The sequence below is a fragment of the Nanorana parkeri genome, unplaced genomic scaffold, assembly GCF_000935625.1.
Source record: "Nanorana parkeri isolate BGI_ZX_2015 unplaced genomic scaffold, ASM93562v1 scaffold435, whole genome shotgun sequence".
Taxonomy (NCBI): domain Eukaryota; kingdom Metazoa; phylum Chordata; class Amphibia; order Anura; family Dicroglossidae; genus Nanorana; species Nanorana parkeri.
The window spans coordinates 908,683-929,808 of record NW_017306703.1 but is presented as its reverse complement, the minus strand read 5'-3'; the positions used below and the strand labels follow the sequence as shown (position 1 = coordinate 929,808).

General features: G+C 45.7%; 1 protein-coding gene across 1 annotated transcript in view; it reads right to left on the bottom strand.

The window, feature by feature from the left end:
* CDK12 (cyclin dependent kinase 12) overlaps positions 1–7,993 on the bottom strand; it is a 62,432-nt gene extending 54,439 nt beyond the window's left edge. The window contains exon 1 of the mRNA XM_018560166.1: positions 6,896–7,993. Coding sequence (XP_018415668.1) covers positions 6,896–7,914 — 1,019 coding nt within the window. The 5' untranslated portion in view covers positions 7,915–7,993. The remainder of the gene's footprint in view (positions 1–6,895) is intronic.
* Positions 7,994–21,126: the final 13,133 nt, after the last annotated feature.

Here is a 21,126-nt window from a genome sequence, read left to right as displayed (position 1 = left end):
CATGCAGCAAAGGGAATCTGCGATGCACAGGGCTTTGCGTGTAGTGTGTCTAGCAAAATGTCTGTCTGACAAAAAAAAAAAAAATTAAGTAAAAAAGGATTAGGATGTAAAATGTAACGAATACTTTTTAAAGTAAAAGCAACTGTTTTTTTTTTTTTTTCTTTTAGAATAAAGGTTTTACATGAATGACTAAAAGCCGACCATTGTAAGCACCCCTGTCATTGTTATATGGTTTGCCTCAACCACTTAGCTGACACTTCAGCTGAACAGTTTGGTCTGTTAAAAAAATAACAGACTTACTAGGTGAAAATAAAAAAAGGTAAAAAAAAAACAAAAACTAATGCAGCCAACACATCTAAGAATTGGTAAGATGCAATAAATTAAAGTTTTGGTTGTGGGTTTAGATACACTAAGAAAAAGTATATAGTTCACTATAATGTCAATACAAATTAGTAAACTAAACATAAGATTGTAGTCCATCACGGTAATGAGCTTGGAGCGGTGGCTACTTTAAAACACACTCAGGTACCATGGGGAACAAAAGTAGCCACTCTCCAGAAGGAAGGACAGTGTCAGCACCAATTCAGAGAGGATTTGAGGATCTACAGATGAGTGATCCCCAAATAAGATCCATTTTTGTTAACCCCTTCACAGCCACAGACGTACCTAGTACGTCATTGGCAGCACTTCGATAGCTTAAAGTGGAAAGGTGATGCTAGCGGTCTTTTGGACCCCCAGGATCACCTTAACCACCTCAGGACCAACCAACCGTAAAAAAACATCCTATCCTGAAGTAGTTGTACCAAGAACACAGCTGCTGGAGCAGCCGTGTTCTTGTATAATTTTAAACAGCGGCCGGATCGCGCTTACCCCCGCCGATGGCTACCCCAGGTTCCGCTGTCCCCCTTGCGGGCCCAGGACTGGAAGGGCGGGGCTTCCCTCATCGATCGGATGTTCCCCATGGTCCCTAGGGGTCTTTTGGACCTTAAAGAATGCCTCTCACTGCCAATATGCTAATCACATGGGGGCTTGTAACCCCCACTATGTGTTCGCAATTAAAGTTAAAAAAGAAAAAAAATTAACTTTTAAAAATATTGAAATAAATGTAAAAATAATTTTAAAAATCTTTTTTTTTTTTAAAGTCCCCTGCCCCTGTGAGCACGCGCATCTTCACGAAAACGCCGATCGTGCTACACATGTTGGGTATTGCCACACAGGCTAGAGTGCGATCAATAATTCTAGGGCCAATATTTGCACACATCTCTAAACTGATGACCTGTGGGGGCTTTTAAATCGTCGTCTATGGACTTTTTGGGGTACTGAACTTTGTCGTTTCACGGACGCACAGAGCTTTTAACCTGGGCATGTAGGGTATCCATTTATTGGCCGTAACCTCATCTTTTATATTCTAGAAAAAAATGGGTATTTTATTGTGTTTTGGCGCACTAAAAATAACAAGTGCAGGGGTGTGGAATTCCTGACGCCCGGGACATGCAGTTTCGGGCGCCGGGCGAGTAGTTTTTAAGTACATTTAGCCCGGCTCCGGACAAGCAGAGCTGAATGTACATTGTGGAGCCGCCGCCGCTCGTTTAATACAAGTGGTCTGATCAGACCACTTGTATTAATTTGAGCAGCGGCGATCGTTTCTGCCCGCACCCCCCGCCGTAGTTTTTGGGGTCGCCCGCTCTCCCGGGGGACCCCGAAAACTAAGGCACAACGGCTCAGCCATAGAGCCCGTAGAGCAGACGAAAAACGTCTGCTCTACGGGCTGTGTGTTCTCTGAGACCGTGGCGCTGTAATCACAGCGCCACCTGTCTCGGCTGTCAGGAACTACACAGAACAGCTGTTCTGTGTTGGAGGGCAGGTTCCATAAAGAAAACCTGTCACCTCCAAACTATAACATAAGGGATTTTAATCTTCTATGTAATAGGAAGAACATTAAGGGGAAAAAGTAAATAAATAAAGTTAAAGAAAAGTAAAAAAAAGTTTAAAAAATTAAATATATAAAAGATTTAAAAAATGAAAAAGTAAAAAAGACAAAGTAAAAAAATAAAACCCTGCTGCCCCCGCCATCTGCATGCAAATAAACGCATGCGTAGGACATTCTGCATGTGCTTTGAGATTGCAGCCGCCATTCCATGGTGGTAGCCAGAATTCTCTTACACACACATAATGTGCATTAAAGGGTAAGTTCATTTTCCCAGATAATATGGAAAAATAAAAAATTACCCGATGAAATCTGGCCCTGTCTCTCCCAAACCGCCACCCCCCTGGCTATACTTACCTTTCGGCGAACAATCCCTCCCCTCTGCCAGTATGGGTGTACTATCTGTCCCCCGTACTGCTGTCCAGCGCAGTCCTCCCCTATGCATTTTGAATTTCGCTCGCAAATTGCAAGCACTCATTGGTCAACGTGGTCAGATGACTGCGCTGACCAGTGAGAAGCGCTATTTAGCACAGTAAAATATGTTTTGATTAGGGGTTCACCGATACTAGTATCAGTGCCGATACCGAGTATTTGGGCGAGTACTCGTACTCACCCAAATGCCCCGATACCTACCTCGATATTGGAACTTACGGCCAAATGAAAATTTCCTCTGACTGGCAGTGCCGTAGGGGAACATGGAGCCAGCTTCCCGTGCAATCAGGAAGCCGTGCGGCAAGTAATGACCCGCCTCCTGGTTTTCTGAATGGCCCAGGAAGCCGGCTCCTTGCTGATTGGCTGGAAAGCCGGCTTCCTAGCCAATCAGCATCGAGCCAGTTTCCCGACCAAGCAGGTTTCCCGACCAATCGCAATCAAGCAGGCCAAATAACATGGAGCCGGATTCCGTGGCAATCAGGAACCTGGGCGGGATGTCATTACCCGCTGCAGGGCTTCCCGATTACCAGGGAAGCCTGCTCCATGCCAGGGAAGGACCGGTATTAGTATTCAGTATCGGCGAGATCCAAAAGCAAAAAAATCGCTACTCGTACTCAATACCGAAAATCCGGTATTGGTGCATCCTTAGTTTTGATTAAAACTATTTTTTGTATTGGGACAAGTAGATTGTCATGAAGGACAAGTAGATTTGGCCCCCGCTTTAGCCCTTGGACAAGTAGTTTTTAAAAAAATTCCACACCCCTGTAGTGCATTTTTTACTAAAGTTTTGGGTTTGGTAAAGAGTTGCGCCAATATTGCGCAACATAAAAATTTGCAAATTGCCACCATTTTATTCTGTAGGGTCTTGGCTTTCAGAAAATAAATAATACTTTGGGGGTTTGAAGTAATTTTCAGGCCTAAAATGTGGATTATATCATGTGTAAAAAAAAAAAAAAAAAAAAAGGCCTTGGCAGCGAAAGGGTTAATAGTTAAGGCACTTGAACACATTTTTAAGATTTAACTCCTGAATTTAAGTAAAATCTTTTTTTTTGTATTGTTTTGGAGATCCGGTAACGTCACGGACATCACCGGACTCCTCCCCCCTTCCCAAAGTGGCTCCGTCGGCTAGCGAAGGGGGGAGGAGTCCGGTGACATCACAAGCGCCAGCCAAGGCATTGGCCTATACACATACAGCACAGCAATGAAGTAATAAAATGAACTAGGATCACACTAATCCAGCACGTTATTATTCTGAGTTGTCCCACTCAAGCGGCGGCCATATTGAGTGGGGCACGTGAGATTAATAACGTGCTGGATTAGTGTGATCCTAGTTCATTTTATTACTTCATTGCTGTGCTGTATGTGTATAGGCCAATGTAGTTGGATCTGTATGTGCGTCATAATTAATCAAAATTAATTGATTAAAAAAAATTTAGATTAAATCGAACACAAACATTTTAATCATTAACAGCCCTATTTTGGATAGAAATTATTAGAACTAGGGATGCACTGATACCATTTTTTCAGAAATGATTACGAGCACTGATATTTTTGCTCAAGTAATCGCTAATACCAATTACTGATACCTTTTTTAAGTGTCATGTGACAGTTTTTCTAAAACAATAAAAATGAGTGATTTTAGGACAGTGGTGGAGCGCCAGGGCCCGGTCTCAGCTGCATCTGCTGCGACCCTGGTAGTTCTGCCACTGACTCCAGGCTGTAGAGAGACTACAGATCTCAGCAATACATTATAAAGCAATGCAGAATACCACCAGCTATAGGACTACAAATCACAGCAATACATTATACAACGATGCAGAATAATACCACCAACTATAAGAGGACTACAATTCCCAGCAATAAATTATATAGCAATGCAGAATATGAAGCTACATACTCTGTTGCCCACCAGGGCTGTGCAGCATCTAAGGAGGCTGTGCAGTTTTTACCAGGGCTGTAACGGGATCTTAGGAGGCTGTGCGGGGTCTCACCAGGGTTGCACGGGTGCGTGCAGATCTCACCATGACTGCTTGCGGGCAGTGGAAAAGGAGGAGGAAGAGATTTGCGGCCGGACCGGTGCTGTAATATACAGCTGCCGCAGGTCCCCAGCAAGCAAGGAACCTCATGGCAGCCGCTCCTGTTTAAAAATGTAAGCTCGGGTATCAGCTTAGTTTCGTGGCATTTCCATGAGGAGTACTCTTGAAAATGCCCAGCATTGGCACGGATACCGATAGTGGTATCGGTACTCCAACTGATCGGAAGCCGATTAATCGATTATTGAAAAATGTTGACAACTTTTTCAATAATCGATTATAATCGATTATGTCGATTAGTTGTTGCAGCCCTAAAAGGTACAGAAAGCATAGTGAAAATATTTTCGTAGTCACCAGACAGACAATAAGCTGAGGGTAAATCTTCCAATATGGTCAACTAGCTGTTCAAGTGACAAGTGTCTAAGAGGGAAATTTCTTAGAGATTTCCTCTAACTTCATGTTGCAGCTCTAGGACAGCAAGTTAAAGAAATTCTCTTAAAAGGGACACAGACATACAAATAAACTGACAAGTGTTTAAACCTTCCATTACCAAAATAAAAGCTGATTTTCCAAATCTACAAGCTTGTTCCCGGTTGGTTGCACTCCATTCAATCCAGTGGGTCAGTATAACAGTCAAGTAAATGAGTATTCTCAAAACAGAGGTCATCAATGTCATCAATCTTTTTCCCATTACAGGTTTATTTGCCGAGGAAATACATCAGGCTAGAAATATATGAACTGCCATTATTAACACAATTGGAAGTCGCAGGCTCTAGGACGGTCATCTTCATGATTGCCCCACTATAATGTCAGTCTCTGACTGAGAATAAGCATACAGCGAGTGAATTTGGAATAAACAGCATTTACACGTTTCAAGGCAGTAAGTGAGTAGTGAAGCATGGATCGACATCCAAAACCAAAGACAAGTCAGCAATAATAGTTCTATCCTCACAGGGTTCCCATTTAATTAACATAACACTGCAATAAGACAAACTGCCAGAAAAGTCACTAACTTTAGCATGTAGTCTAAAGTGAAGAAAAAAAAATTATGCACAGCCAAATGATTACACTCACTGAAAGAGAATCCACTTTGCACGGACACTTAGTAATAAAAAAAAGGGACAATGGTTTCAAACCGTTGCTAGTTTACTTTAAAGGGTTATTTCAATTTCACAAGCGAATCTGGGAAAATGGAATTAGCCCCACCAATCTGCCCCCTCTCACCCCCGGTTGCTCCTACCCGTCAACGTACACTTCTTCCCCTTCCGAGGCTACCAGTGTAGGACGCATAGACAGAAGCGCAGCCCTGCAGTCAGTATTTTAAACTACACTTGCAAATGGCAAGCACTTATTGGTCAGGTGACTGCATTGACCAATGAGAAGCGCTTCTCACTGTGCTGACCAATGGGAAGGTCTTCTTAGCAAGTAGCGCTGCTCATTAGTCAGCATGTCCAGGTGGGGAGGCGGCAGACTGGTGGGGGTGATTCCAATTTCTCAAATTTGCCTGGGAAAGTAGAATTGCCTTTCAAAAATGCTTTCTTTCTTCCTATGTAACCTTTAAATTGATTATGCTGACAGATCTAAAACAAGTTCTAACCTTTCCCCATGTACAGAAAACTAAGGTCAAATGCAGGTCACAAGGAGGTCAACTGCAGGTAAAATAAGCCAGTGAATTAATTCTGAATGATCTCCAAAAGCATATCAAACTAATGTCACATTGATGCTACCAACACAGGCCCTAAGTCCTGTGCTAGCCCCCACAGCTTTCCTTTGCCCAGGAAGCAAAGTTACATACCTGAGTAACAGCGAATGTACGACTCACTTCCCTTCTCATCACATGACAGTCATAGGTTGGCTGCTTTGACACTAAGGGCACAGAGAGCCCCATGACACGTCAGCTTTAGGCTCCATTCACAATTATAGTTTAGGTGTGTTCAGGGATTCCTGCATCAGGAACATGCGATTTAATTTGGCAGGAATCCAAAATCTGCCTTTTACAAGGGGCAGCTGTCACCCATTCAAGTTAAAGATCGGGTGACAGCAGGCACATTTGCAAGCAGCAGAACGCTGGCACACCGCATGTAATACGATTACATGCGGTTAGGAATCAATCGCTAGTGATTGATTCCTAACCGCATGTAACTATCACATAGGATAACATGCGGTGTGCCAGCGCTCTGCCACTTTCAAATAATGCCACGGTCACTCGATTAGAACGGGTGGCGACAGATTTGAGATCCTGCTGCAGGAATCTCTGAACGCACCTAAACTATAGGTGTGAATGGAGCCTTAAGCTATGATTTGCAGTTTACAAAGGTCTACTTTCTCTTCCTACCACAAGCAATTGGAGAGAAAGGAAGCAAAAGAAACTTGGGGGTGGGAGAATGTGCATTAAAGTGAACTTGTTGCTTTTCTCTGCACAGACAAAACGCAGGTTCATTTTTAAATGTATAAACAGTTTAGGAAAGAAAGTAAACCTAAACAATAAAGTAAAGAAAAATACCTGGGCACTGGACTCCGGCTCATTGAGCGCTTGGACACAAAAGGACTACTCGACCGTCTACGCCCATAAGGGCTTGGAGATCTCCCACTGTAAGAGCCACTCCCTCTCTCATAACTTGAGGATCTCCTTCTGTAGGGACTTAGTGAGCGCTGTCTCCGGTTGTACGGGCTGGGGGATCGAGCATTACTCTGGTACGCAGAAGGCTCTTTGTAGCTAGGACTTTCAAGATTTTTCTTGTAAGCCTCAATGTAGTTGGAAGAGACATGTGAACGTTGCGGACTTCCATCATAGTCCAGGCCATCTGAGGCATCAGAATGGCTATCATCTTGTCTTGGACTGCTGCCATACTTCCTCCTTGGACTACGTCCTTTTCTCTTAGGGCTATCTGATGTTTTATAACGTTTGAAGGAGTCCCTTTTACGGTGGCTCTTGCTGCGGTCCTTGTGACCGGACTTAAGTTCCTTCTCCCGCCTAGATTTTTCCTTATGCACTTTAGCTGTCCGAACCTCCTTGTTGCTACTCCTGGAACTGCGGTTTTGATCCTCTTGCTCCTCAGCAACCTTTTTGGTCGCGCCAGACGTCCTGTCTTTGGAGCTTTGTAATTTGCTCACAGTCACTTCCTGACCTTTTTCTGGCTTGCGCTCTTTTTCCACCTGCTTGCCTTTAGACGCTTCCTTGATCCGTTTATGCAGATGTCGATGCTTCGACCTATGTGCCTTATCACTTTTCTCAGACCCCCTACGCTCATCGTTTTCTCGTTTCTCCTGTTTAGTCGGAACGTCATCCGAGAACGTATCGGAGTCTGAGCTAATGTCGTCATACTCCACAAGCTTCAGTGTGCTAGGTGCCAACAGTTCAGACGTAACAGCCAAGTCTCTGAGATGCTTGGCCTTGTGCCGCTTGTGCTTCGAACTGGGCCTCTGCCGATCTTTATTATTGCTACTGCCACTGCTCTGCGGCATGTTAGACGTAGCTCCTCCGCCGTCCTTTTTGTTCCCATGCCGCACTGGGTTTGGCATTCCTTTGCGGAGAACAAAAAAGGGAAGGGGGAGGGGAGGGGTATTCCCCACAAAAAAAAAATCTGGAGATTTCTCTTATAAAAAAAATTTACAACGTAGAAAAACAAGCAAAAAAAAAAAAAAAAAAAAACACCCTTCTCACCCTGGTTTTCCTGACATCCACAATAACGTCCGACTCTTGACTGATAGAGGTAGTATGGAGCCACCCCGGGGATAAAGGTGAACTAAACTAGCCTCCCTCCATATAAATCTCCCTAATAACGGTAGAAAGTTTCCTGTGTGGCACTTCCACAAACGGTTTTAATTTAGAATCTCAGAACTGTAAAACTTTGAAGGGATGTAAATGGTCTTTGCAGAGTCTGCGGGGACTTGAATAACGGACGCCGCGTCACACACAATGTCAAAGTGTACACTTATATCCTTCTCTTCATATCAGTTCCTCAACCGACTTCTTAGGGGTTCAAATGTTCGTTAACATGAAGGTTCCACAGAGGTGAAACTTAGATGGCGGTATATCAGTCTGGTATTGTGAAGATCTAATGTCCAGTGTTTGTGTAAGCTCCTCGGGTATAGACTTGTGATGAAGATGTCTGTCTGGTAAAGAAGGGGGGCTGTGTGGAAGCAGCTCTTCATCCACAGAGAGGAATAGGTGTCTCCATACAATGAGTAGGCGCTGAGTCTCCCACAAGCTGGACATGAAGCAGCCTCCAGCTGAATGGAAGGCTCACGTAGAGGAATGGCCTCTCCACCACATAGCACATTGGCCAATGTCCTCCGGCCGATGATGTCCCCTCCTCGCGAACTTCGGCTCTCCCCTGACACACAGTATGACTCGAGGCCTCTCCTGTCCTGCCTGTCAGCACGGGGCGGCCTCTCCTCCCTCACTGGTAAGCCGCTGCTCCTTCCTCGCCGCAGCTTCCGCAAGCCGACCACTGCAGCCAGCTATTCCAGAAGCATGTCCCCCGTCACCGGGAACTAACTTCAGCGGGAAATAATCCGGTTCCCCCGCGAGAGGCGGCCGCCTTGCGTTACCACAGGCAGCAGGATACTGGTCCAAATCTCGCGAGCGCTGCTCTTCCCACAGGTAGCTGCCTTCTGCTTCAAAATCTCGCGAACCTTGGCTGCTTCCCGGAAATATCGCGAGGCTTGACACCACGACCTGCTAATAGACTAGCGGATCACTAGCGTGAAGTCGTTTCTCGCGTGACCTGATGGCCTTCCGTGCCGGCTCTCGCGAGATTTCCATTTTTTTTAAAATTTGTCAGCAAGCTTTATTGAAACGTCGGAGGTGTTCAAGGAGAGCTTTCTACTGTATGTTGCACGTGAAAGCTGCTGATGGGTTTTTAATAACGTTTTGTGAAGAATAAGTTCATATAATACACATGAATCAAATTGTATGAACCTGTTTTATTAACATGGTCTTTAGGGACTTAAATGCATTTGTCACATTAAGACACAAATCATATTTAAAAATAACCTTTTATGTGAAAGTGCAACCGAAGGCAAAACTTTTTGGTTTGGATATAGTGGAGAGGGATAAAAACATCCGTCAGTTTGAGGGCCGGTTCACACCACCAAAGTCTGTGTTCCAGAGCATTCTGCCACTGGATACAAGTTGGCCAGCTCCCGGCAGTGCGATCGCCCGAATCTGGAGCGCAGGCACATTAGTTCCAGCCCAGTGTGATCTGCAAAAATAGTGCTTGCAGCACTTTTGCAGACCGCACTGGACCGAAACGCAGGCACCAATGAGCCTGCGTTGCAGGTGATTGCACTGCGGGCGTGGCTGCGGTGCCATTTACTTCAATGCACCTCCCGCCCCGAAACGCAGGGAGCCGACCGGCTTTCGTTTCAGAGGCAGAACGCTCTGGAACGCAGACTTTGTGGTGTGAACCGGCCCTTATTGATGTCTTTGTCCCTGATAGGAAATGTGTCCTCTGTTGTCCTGGTGACTGTTATCACTGAAAGAAAATCCCAAATCTTAAATTCTCACCAGAACATGACTAGATTAAAAATCTTGCAATGGGGACACTAGTTCTCGTGACCACCAAGAACTTCCTCTCACTGTGGTGGATACCGGACAGGAAGTGGAGGAAATCTCCCCAATGGAACACAGATGGCAAAAAAAAACAGAGGGGGTCACAATGCTCCATAACTATCCAAAACTAGAAAAAAAGTTTTGCCTTCAGATCTACTTTAAACTGCCAAGTGCATGTTCACAGCACACAACACAGCTCTGTCATCAGAAAATATATTTGACCATGGTAATGTATGATAAAAAAAAAAGCAGTAGCAGACCTAAAGGGTCAACGGTTTAGTGGAAATATTGAACTGTATGCATAGCTTTTTCCAAAAAGCTTTATCCACAGCTTTTTCTTTTTGGGTAGAGCAGGTAAGAGTTAAATCCCCTGAGGGCTTGTTCACACCAAATGCAGACCTGATCTGCATGAGTTTCTGCACATGCAGTGCAGTGTGTTTTGCTGCTTTTTTGATGCGTTCCGGGCCGTTTAAAAAAAAGTATATATATATGCAGTATGCAGTAAAAAATAGGGCATGCTGCAGTTTTTCCACATGCTCTGGAACTGAATGCTCTGGTGGGAACTATAGCCCAAAATACTAGGGATGTCCCGATACCAGTATAGTATCGGTATCGGGACCGATACAGGGCATTTTGACAAGTACTTGTCAAAATGCCCCGATACAAAGCGCCGAAGCTTGCGCTATGGTTTTGGTTTTTTTTCTTACCTCGCCGAGCGTCGCGTCACTGCTGCTCCAGTGGGCGGCGCTCCAGGTAGGGTCCTAATTTAGGTGGCCGGCGACTGCCCAGAGGACCCCACTCGGAGCGCCGCCCACCAGAGCAGCAGCTCCGAGTGCCAACAATCATCCCAAGTTCAAAGGCTGTTAAATCGCGTTGTTTACCCATATCTTCAGAAGAAAATCACTTCTACTGTCGTGGTAAACAACCTGCTTCCCTATTTATAATGGTCTGGCCCTCTAGCAACTTCAGCGCGAAATTATAGCTAATTTGCCTACAAAAGTCAGGTGGTCATAATCATCTGGCCACTCAGTGTATATTATATATATGTGCTGCCTACCCAGGTCCACCCCTAACTCTACGATTAAGCCCAGGATTGGGTGAAAAGAATTTGAGGGGCATATCTGAGCTGGGACTTTGTGTAACTATGTGATTTTAACAAAAGAAGTTTCCAACGACACATGGAGTGCAGCCGGATGTTTTATAGTCAAAAGGAAGGCTCAGCCTGTAAAAGAAGATGCTGTAGTCTTACCTTTTCGGTCCTCCATGTTTTTAAATTCCTCAAATTTTCTGATCTCAGGTAACTGCAGGAATCTTACACTTCCAGGTGGGTTGAATACCTGTTCTCCGCCATGCTCTGTGATTACTCCTACCAGCTTGTGTGTCCTGTACCCTGGGGATGTGAACCACCAAGAGTGCTAATACAAGTTGTCATCAGAGGATGTGCTCTAGCACTTGTCCTGCAGCATGGATAATTGTGCCGCCTCTATGGTTTGTGTTTGCCACCGTGTGGAAGTGGTAATGTTCGACTGTATGCTTTCTGGGTAGTCTCTGAGATGTGATGTCCCATAAAGAAATAGTGGATTGCTTGAATCATTAGGATGTTAATGAACAATTTGTACTCCTCCTGCATCCATCAGCCTTGCATTGACAAAGAACTGAGGACTGCTCAGTGGCTCACATCTGTTGTGAGAATCTTTCGCCAAAGAATATATGTAAAAAATAAGTCAAGGCAACTGGACTTGCTGTATTTTTCTTGAAGACATTTCACTGGTCATCCAACCAGCTTTCACAATTCAGAATTACTTTGTACAAGTCATTCTGAATTGAGAAAGTTGGTTGGATGACCAGTGAAATGTCTTCAAGAAAAATACAGCAAGTCCAGTTGCCTTGACTTATTTTTTACAGATATACTATGACCTGGATGAATGAGAGCCTTCAGAGACATTTCTCCAAAGAAGTTAGCGACCTGGGCTTATGTATGTATGTGGGAATACCCAAAAGGCAGCACTGTGCTTGTGTCCAGCCTTTTTTAGGCGGAGGTCCACAGTATCCCAAATAATGCTGGGAGAAAAAAAAATTTCAAACATTATATTAGGATCCATTTATAATCTTCCTAATGTGTTTGCATGCATTACATTTTAAAACACTAGCAAAGTGTGCGCTTTCCTTAAATAGCTGATTTGGAATTGTTAAGTGTAAAATTGTAAAGTGTGAAAAATTGTAAAATGTAAAATTGTGAGTGTCAATAGGTATGGGGTTTTAAGTGTGAATAGGTATGCAGTTTAGGTAGTGTTTTATAATACTTCAGAGTAAACAGTGTTTCTAGTAAGGCTTCAGTAACATGTTGAGTTACAGTATAATCTGCAAACTTTATAACTTGGGTGCAGAAGTTATAGTTAGACAGCAATGCCAGGACATACTTTCTGCCATATTCTCTCCAGGCACACCCATCCTGAGGCATCCTGCCACTCACCTCACACATGGGATGCTTGAGTCTCCAAGACCTTATTAAAGCCCAAGCTGTGGCTAGTTGCTTTTGGGGATAAACTGCAGAGCTGCAACAGGGAAATCTGTAATGCAGTAAGCTGAGGCCCATTTCAAAGAGAACCATGCCACCGAGTGCTGAAATGGAACTGATGAGTAACAGATCAGGCACTGGGCAATCCTTCCTAAACACAGTGCTCTGGCTCTGGAAGCTACACATCAGCCTGCAGCAGAACCAGACAGTGAGCGTGGTAATACTTATTTCAACCATATGAGACATGGTACTCTTGAATTGTTTACACAAACCCCCTAAAAAGGCAGAAATACCACAATACAAATAAAAACATATCAAATAACTTTTTTAGGACCCATAAATAAGCATCATTACAGCCAATGCTAAACTTTATTAAATCCTTTATCCATTTATTAAGCACTGCTGTGTGCTTTACAAATATGCTTTCCACTATGTTTGCCTCGAAACTCTGAAGTGTAGTGCTCACCCCCAAAGCATTTCGTGTGCACCTTACTGTATAACTGGTAACAAATTGTTGAGTGCGTTTGTCGTTTGTTTTGCTTCACCCCCAAAGGAGATGCTGAAATAAATCGGGTCTTCCTAGCCTGTCTAGAGTTTTTATAACAATATACTGTAGCTGCCCCCCATATAAGTAGTCTTTTAACTTATCCACGAGCACCCACTTCAAGGTCATAAATTCCAGTTTCTGGGTAGATTAATTCCTCTGGGAAGGGTTAAGGCTTCGGATGAAATACATAGTTACATAGTTACATAGTATTTGGGGTTGAATAAAGACATACGTCCATCAAGTCCAACCCATATAGGTCCACGCATCATCTCATTCTTAGGGATACGCCACAGGCCATAATGATGCATCATGTTCCTGGTATAACACTCCTCCCAAACCTTCTCTACTACACTACTAGCATCAACGTGTAGCTCGTATGGTTTACTAGGATCAGCATATGCTAGCACAGGAGCTTGGGTTAGGCTTCTTTTCAGTTGTAAGAAGGCCTTCTCACATTGCTCAGTCCATTCTTCTTGAATCGATTCATTAGACTTCCTGGGTCCCTGGACTGTGGGACTTGACTCAGGAGTCATTGGTTCGTCTTCTCTTCTTTCTACTCTTAGACGTTTTTTTAAGGGTCAAGTAATCTTGGAAAACCCTTTCTACGAACCTCTGATAGTAACAGCAGAACCCCAAAAAAGAGTCAAAGCTCCATTACAGTGCGAGGTCTCGGCCACGTGGCTATGGCTTCTAGTTACTTGGGATCCATTAATACACCTTTTGCCGAAACAACATGTCCCAAATATGTGACGGAGGGTAAGCAGAATTGACATTTCTTCCTCGCCACTTGAGGAGCTGAGACTCCATTAGTTTCTTCCACTCAGACGAGATGGGGGCATCTTTGGGGTAGAATTGTTCATCTGGTATCTCTTTTTCTTCTCCCCCCCACCAATTCGGTTGGCGATAAGGGAGTGAACAAGTGTTCCAATTGGTAGATTAAATCTGTGGCCTTCTCTGAGCGTCCAAATTCCTGTTGCAACATCCAAAGATAGTCATAAGTTGTTCAAGACGTCTGACTGAATTTCAGAAGGCTTCTGCTGCAACACCTTTCAGATTATCAGTAATTCGCTGTTTTTTTGAGCCTTTGGAACATCCCATTCTTAGCCTTAGCTTAGCCTGTTCCATCCACTCTTCTTCTCCAGGGGGTACAGGCTGCTCCCCAGAAAAGATTCTCAGGTTCCTGTAACCATAGTTCATAGGCAGTGAGGGTTTTTTTCACAAAGCTCTCTACCAGTTTCCCTATATCCATGAAGAAGGAGGCTGAGGGGTAGCTTGGGGTTGGCACAGGAGTTGTAGCTACGTCCCCTGTGTCTGACATTGTTTGGCTTGGTCTTTCTAAACAACTCGCTGAGGTGTTAGCTGGATGCTATCTCCCTGGAAGCAGGTGTAACGCCTGAATGGACTGCAGTAGTGTGGATCGCAGCTGCGGAGGCTTCTCAGGTATGGAACCCTGGTTTCACTCTCTCAGTTTTAACAGAGAGTTAGGGTTCCTCGCATCACAGCCTCAGTATAAATAATAAGGTAACGGAAAAGGTTCTACTACGCAAACTAGGGTTGAGGAGAGGTGGTAAATGATAATCAGGCAGTATGACCGCAGGAGTCCACAGATATGTGCATCTAAAGCAAGTAAAAATCCCCCTTAGCAGCTTAAGCCTATGCAGGCGATACTTAAACAGTCCAGAAAGACAAGAGGGTGCAACAGCACTCAGTACTTGCGGTTTTGAAAAAGCTGGCTGAATGGGAGAAGCAGGGGTTCCTCGGAGGGGTCCGGATCCAGTCAATGTTGGAGGGCACGTTTTGGAGGCAAGTGGAGGGTCCCAGGAGACAGCAGGCGTTTCTGCTCAATTCAGGAACGCCATGCTGTCTCACCTGGCCGTTTAAATAGTCCTCCGTTTACTAGGAGGAGCCGAGCACGCTCTCGGCGCACTTCCGCGTTCCACGGTGGAACGCACGCGGTCCCGAAACCCGGAAGTGAGGAGTGTGCGCTCCACCGTGGAACGCAATCGGCCCAGCGAAGGAGCGGCTGGCTGCCGCTTCCTCCTCCCCTGCCCGCAGGTGACGGCGGCGGCCGTTACAGCAGGTTGGGATTTCCTTCTTCCATTCTAGTAGAGTATACAGTAGGTGTGGGAGACTTCGCAACCTATTTTCGTGTCTATTACAAACACTTTCCGATCAGGTGCTAGTGTTGTTACTGCTTGACGAATCTGTTCCTCTGTTCAATTGTCATCAGGAATGTTTATCACTACACTTAGTCCTAAAAGGCCATTCTGTTCCTTACACCACTCTGCTGCTGTTTTTGGATCCATAGTGTTTGCTTGAAGGTATCCTGGACAAGAAACCCCCATGTGTGGCGCTAACCTCTGCAGGATCCGCTGGAATAAATGGGTCCTCCTAGCCTGTCTAGGGATTCTAACAGCATGGCTGCCCCAATAGCACTTACTGCCCTACTGTAGTGACCAATAAACTGAAGCCCAGACTGAAGATGCAATGCTGAAGAACTTTTATTATAAAACTCTGGGAGAGAGGGTTAGGGCACAGGACATCCAGGATAATGTAGACTCCAATGAAAACAAAGTACTTGCTGCCATCACAGATATAGGACCTTTAAAGGAGAACTGTGGGGTAAGTGTTTTCCCCCATAGTTCTCCTAAGGGTCACGGGAGGACATAAACTAGCATACTCCCGTGACCCAAAGCTCAGTATATCGGGAGCTACAGCTCCCGATATACTGAGACCGCCACAGCCGGATGGATCCCGACAATACTGTCGAGATCCACCCAGCTGGGTGAGTGACAGCTGACTCTGCCTATCTAGAGGCAGAGCCAGCTGTGCCCTCCCCTACCCCATCCGTTCCTCCAGTCAGCGCTAGAGGATCGGAGCGGGGAAATCCCTGCAGGGAGCCGTGAGTGACAGTCACGGCTCTCTGCAGGGACATGATCAAGATGTGAGCGAGCGACAGTATGTGTTCGTTCACTTCCCGGTCTATTGAGCCAACGTGTAACAGTTTCATTGTCACACGTCGGCTCGAACTATGAGGTTGAGTGAAAATCACTCATCTCATAGTTCTCCATTAAGCCAATTGTGGCAATCTGTGTTTTGAGCTCCTGGCTATGCAGTACTGGGATCAGAAGTTACTAGTCCATTCAGGAACAGACTCTAAAGTTAAAGCAGAGGATCACTTCTCAGGCTTGCCATACCTTGTGAAGTTACTCTTTATCCTCAGTATCAGTCACTGGGCCCCCAGGCTCAGACCTCAGTCCGAGCACATGGCTTGGCCTCCTAAGCTGCAGGCCTAGCCAAATCAGTTAGTCCAAAGTGTACCTCACATGGTCCGCCACGAAAATATATGTCTTCTCCCAGCATGCACCACTGGCCTTGAACCTCCTAGTAATTGGCCAGGGAGACATAGATATGACACTCTGTTATTGATTGTTCTGTTCTGTGGCAAGGATACATTCAGCTGCAGGCAGATGCAAATGTTAACAGATTGCTTAGGAGAAACCAAATAGGCATAGGCTCTTGAATCAGTATCAGACTGAATACAATCTGACAGCACCAGATTAAAATAAGCACTCCTGTTTAACAGGATAGGCTCTTCCCCTATCCCGGAGTGTTCTCTGCAGCAGGCTCTACAACACGGGTCTGCATTTTATTTACTAGGTTCTATCCAGAATTATATGATATATGGGTAAACTAAACCCAAAAAGAAATAAAATTTTTCAAATATTATTACGTTTCCATCTCAATCATGATCAACATAAATCGCCAGATAATTCTCTCATATCAAGACAGCCAGTATGTAGAAAGAGAGGAGCTAAAAGGTATTTCCCCATAATATCCCACATTGGCGATGATTCTTTCATTTGAGATGTTCACAATACAGATAAGGCTGCTTCCACAGAAAACTGGACCCCCAAATGGAAGGTGGGAGTCTTGAGCAGTAACAATCAAGAAAGGAAGGGGTTGCCACCAGTAACAGAGTCTAAGTAGGTTTTTTTTTAATTAATAAAAGGTCAACAGAGTAAAAACAGCTAATGCCCTTTGGGCTCCCTCCTTTATCAGGGCTTGTGAATTGCTTTGTTATTTTAATCCCTTTGAAAAATGTGGAATCAGCATAATGTAACAGTAGTCAGCAACATAGGATTGGAGTTTCAGCATATGTGACCCATTTTTTCTAGGCAGAGTACGAGTACCGATACTTTTCCTCAAGTAGTCACCGATATTATTACTAGGGATGTCCCGATACCGATACTAGTATCGGTATGGGGACCTATACAGGGCATTTTCAGGAGTAATTGCACTCCTGAAAATGCCCCGATACTAAAGGCCGATACTGGCCCTTTACATTTTTTAATCGGGTCGGCTGCCGAGGTCCTGAAGCGACCTTCCGGGGACCTGGCAGTAGCTGCATTTGACACTGCCTGTCAGGTCCCACATCTCCACCTCCCCGGCTCAGGCAGAGCTCGAGGTAGCCCCACACTGCAAATACAGCAGCGGAGTGTGCACATACGGCTCACTACGCTCCAGCCCAGCACCTGTCCACAGAGCCGTGGAGAGACCCATCGGCAGACCTACTGACTTGTATGCAGCGCTAAAGAGACCCATCGGCAGCCCTGCTGACATCTATGCAGCGCTGAAGAGACCCATAGGCAGCCCTGCTCACATGTATGCAGCGCTGAAGAGATCCAATAGGCAGCCCTGGTGACATCTGTTTGCAGCCCTGGAGAGACTCATTGGCAGCCCTGGTGACATCTGGACGCAGCCTGCTGACATCTGTACACAGCCTGGTGACGCATCTGGACACAGCTTTGTAAAGCATCTGGACTCAGCCTGGTGACGCATCTGAATGCAGCCTGGTGACACATCTGCATGCAGCCTGGTGACATCTGGACGCAGCCTGGTGACGCATCTGGACGCAGCCTGGTGACGCATCTGTATTCAGCTCTGGTGAGATCTATATTCAGCTCTGGTGAGATCTGTACTTTGCTCTGGCTAGATCTGTATTCAGCTCTGGTGAGATCTGGACACAGATCTGGCGAGATCTGTATTCAGCTCTGGCGAGATCTGTATTCAGCTCTGGTGAGATCTGTACACAGCATGGTGAGAAACTGCCCTAAAATCATAAGTCTGCATTGTTTTATAAAAGATGTCACATGCCCCTTTAAGAAAAAACATCGGTAATTGGTATCGGCAAGTACCTGAGGGAAAGTATTTGTACTTGGTATTGAAAAAGTGGTATCGGGACAGCCCTACCAATTACCGATACTTTTTTTTAGTGTCATGTAACAGTTTTTCTAAAACAATACAGACTAATGATTTTAGAACAGTGGTGGAGCTCCGAGGGGCCTAGTCGCAGCTGCAAATGCTGTACCCCTGGTAGTTCTGCCACTGCCCAGCAACACACTATACAGAATCGCAGAATAATATGAAGCTACATACTCTGTGTTGCTCACCGTGGCTGTGCGGGGTTTGACCAGGGCTGTGTGCGAGTCCCACCAGGGCTGTATTGGGTCTTACCTGGGCTGCATACGGGCCTCAGCAGGGCTGCATGCGGGTCTCACCAGGACTGCGTGTGGGTCTCCCCAGGGCTTTGTGTGGTCTCACCAGGGCATCGTGTGGTTCTCCCCAGTGCTGCGTGCCTGTCTCACCAGAGCTATGTGGTCTCACCAGGGCTGCGTGCGGATCTCTCCAGGGCCGTGCGGTCTCACCAGGGCTGTGTGCAGGACTCCCCAGGGCTGTGTGCAGGACTCCCCAGGGCTGTGTGCGGGTCTCCCCATGGCTGTGGAGGTTGCAGGAAGGAGAAGGAGATGTGCAGCCAGATCAGTGCTGTAAACAGTCGCTGTGAGATCCCCAGCAGGCTACGGTGAGGTCCCCAGCAAGTGTGGGACCTTACAGCAGCCAAATCCAATACATAATTTAAAGGGCTGGTATCGGCTTCAAGGGCATTTTAATGAGTATTTGTGAAAATGCCCAGTATTGGCACTGATACCGATACTGGTATTGGTTCATCCCTAGTGACCACAGCAGACTATAGACTAGGGGTAAGCAACCTTGGCACTCCAGCTGTGGTGAAACTACAAAAGGCGTCATGGCTGGGAGTCATGTCTGTATGGGATTTGTAATTTCACCATAGCTGGAATGCCAAGGTTGCCTACCCCTTCTATAGACCATAGACATTTTAAAATGTATCTCTAGGGAAAACCTATTCAGTTTTTGAGTGGGGAAGGGTTAGACCCTCCTTGAAGTTTGTTATGCTGTCTGTGTCCCCATTTTGGGGAATGTAGCCCTCTGTTTGTACTGGTGACAACAGGGGCGGAATTACTGCCGGTGCAGCTCCCCCGGGGCCTGATGTTGTGAGGGTGTCCAGTGAGGTCTGGTCCTGGGCACCCCCCTTGGTGGAATATGGGGCAGTTCAGGGTCCCGCACTGCCGACTGGCTTCTCAGCAAGGGGGCGGGGACCTGTGACTCACCGCTCCGACTGCCGGCCACGTCCCTAGTAATAGGGGGGTGTTATTTTGTTTCATTGTGTTGTTAAACACTGTGTGCTGTTATTTCGTTTAATTAGAGAAATGGATTATCATAGGGAACATTACAGTGTATGTTGCCTATTATAATCTATTTCTCTGATTAAATGATTCCAGACAGGGCCGCTGTTCTATCAAAGTTTCTGACTAGGTTGGAATGTGTGACCGGTAATGTGGTCACACATTTTAACGTAATCCCGCCCAGTTTTTCAGCGGTGGAATGTGTGACCGCCAATACAGTATGTGAAGCATTTCAACGTTATGTCAGCTGTTCCAGGGCAGATCGGCATCGCAAATTGTATGTGCAGGAGAACCGATCTGCCCTGGAACAGCTGACATAACGTTGAAATGCTTCACATACTGTATTGGCGGTCACACATTCCACCGCTGAAAAACTGGGCGGGATTAAGTTAAAATGTGTGACCATGTGACCGGTCACACATTCTAACGTAGTCACAATCTTTGAAAGAACACTGCCATCAGGGGGGTACGGCCGGTACCCATGTGAGGGGTCTAGGGGGCCCCTTACATGGGTGTCAGCTGTACCAGGGGCGACATGGCAGAGGTTACGGGGAGGGTTGGAGGAGGCTGGGCCCCAGATGCAGCAGGTAAGAGGAGTTGGGAGGAGGTACAGGGAAAGGGCCCCCCAGCCATCTGAGACCCTGCAGAGCCCACCATAGAGAGTATCAGATGGGCTGTGCAGGATCTATGGTGTGCTCTGCAGGGTCACTCTCAGGTGGGCTGTGTGGGGTCTCAGGTAAGTCCTGAGTCCAGTGCGTTACTAAGTCCTGAGTCCAGGGCGTTACTGCGACATTAGAGACCGCCGGGAGGGGGTTGGGGGGCCAGTGTGATCCGCTCCCCCCTCCCTCTCGGGAGGGGGGCCCAAAATAAAATCTTGCACCAGGGCCCTGTGTTTATTAGGTCCGCCACTGGGTGATAGGGCTACAGCGTGATCACAGGCATTAAAAGTGTTCCTAGTGAGTGCACCTGCAGTATAAACAAGGATATTTATAAATGCCCTGTTAGAATAGCAAGTTCCCTGACTGGCCATTTAACTGCAATTGCCAGTCAAGAGATGGTTAACATACCTTAATCAATACTACTTCCCTTTTTATGCAATCAGTAACAAATTACAGGCTGCATTTTCTGCTTTCACACGGTTCCTATACAATTGTTTTTGTGGATAGCCTCTGGCATTGAGTAGTTTCATCATATCGTGCACATTTGTTAAATGCGTCCTCATTTGGCCAATCGGAGTATTGGTAATGGTGATGTGACGGTGTGTGGACACTGATATAATGTAAATATCCACTGACAGCAGTATATTTTCTATATAATTAGGTCTCAATATTCCCCTTTCTGTTTTAGAAAGATTCAAGTCCAGAAATGTAGCTCATGCAAACATTATTCATAAAAAAACATTCTTTCTTTAAGGCTCTCAATGGCAAAGACTACTGGTCAACCTGAAGGTTTGTTCAAATTTTTGTAAACCTTCAGACTGAGGAATGTAGAAGGTGTAAACTATAGCAAAGGTTCTGTTTTCAAAAATGTAAATTCATGCTGTGTGATCATTCCCAAAGAGTGGGCT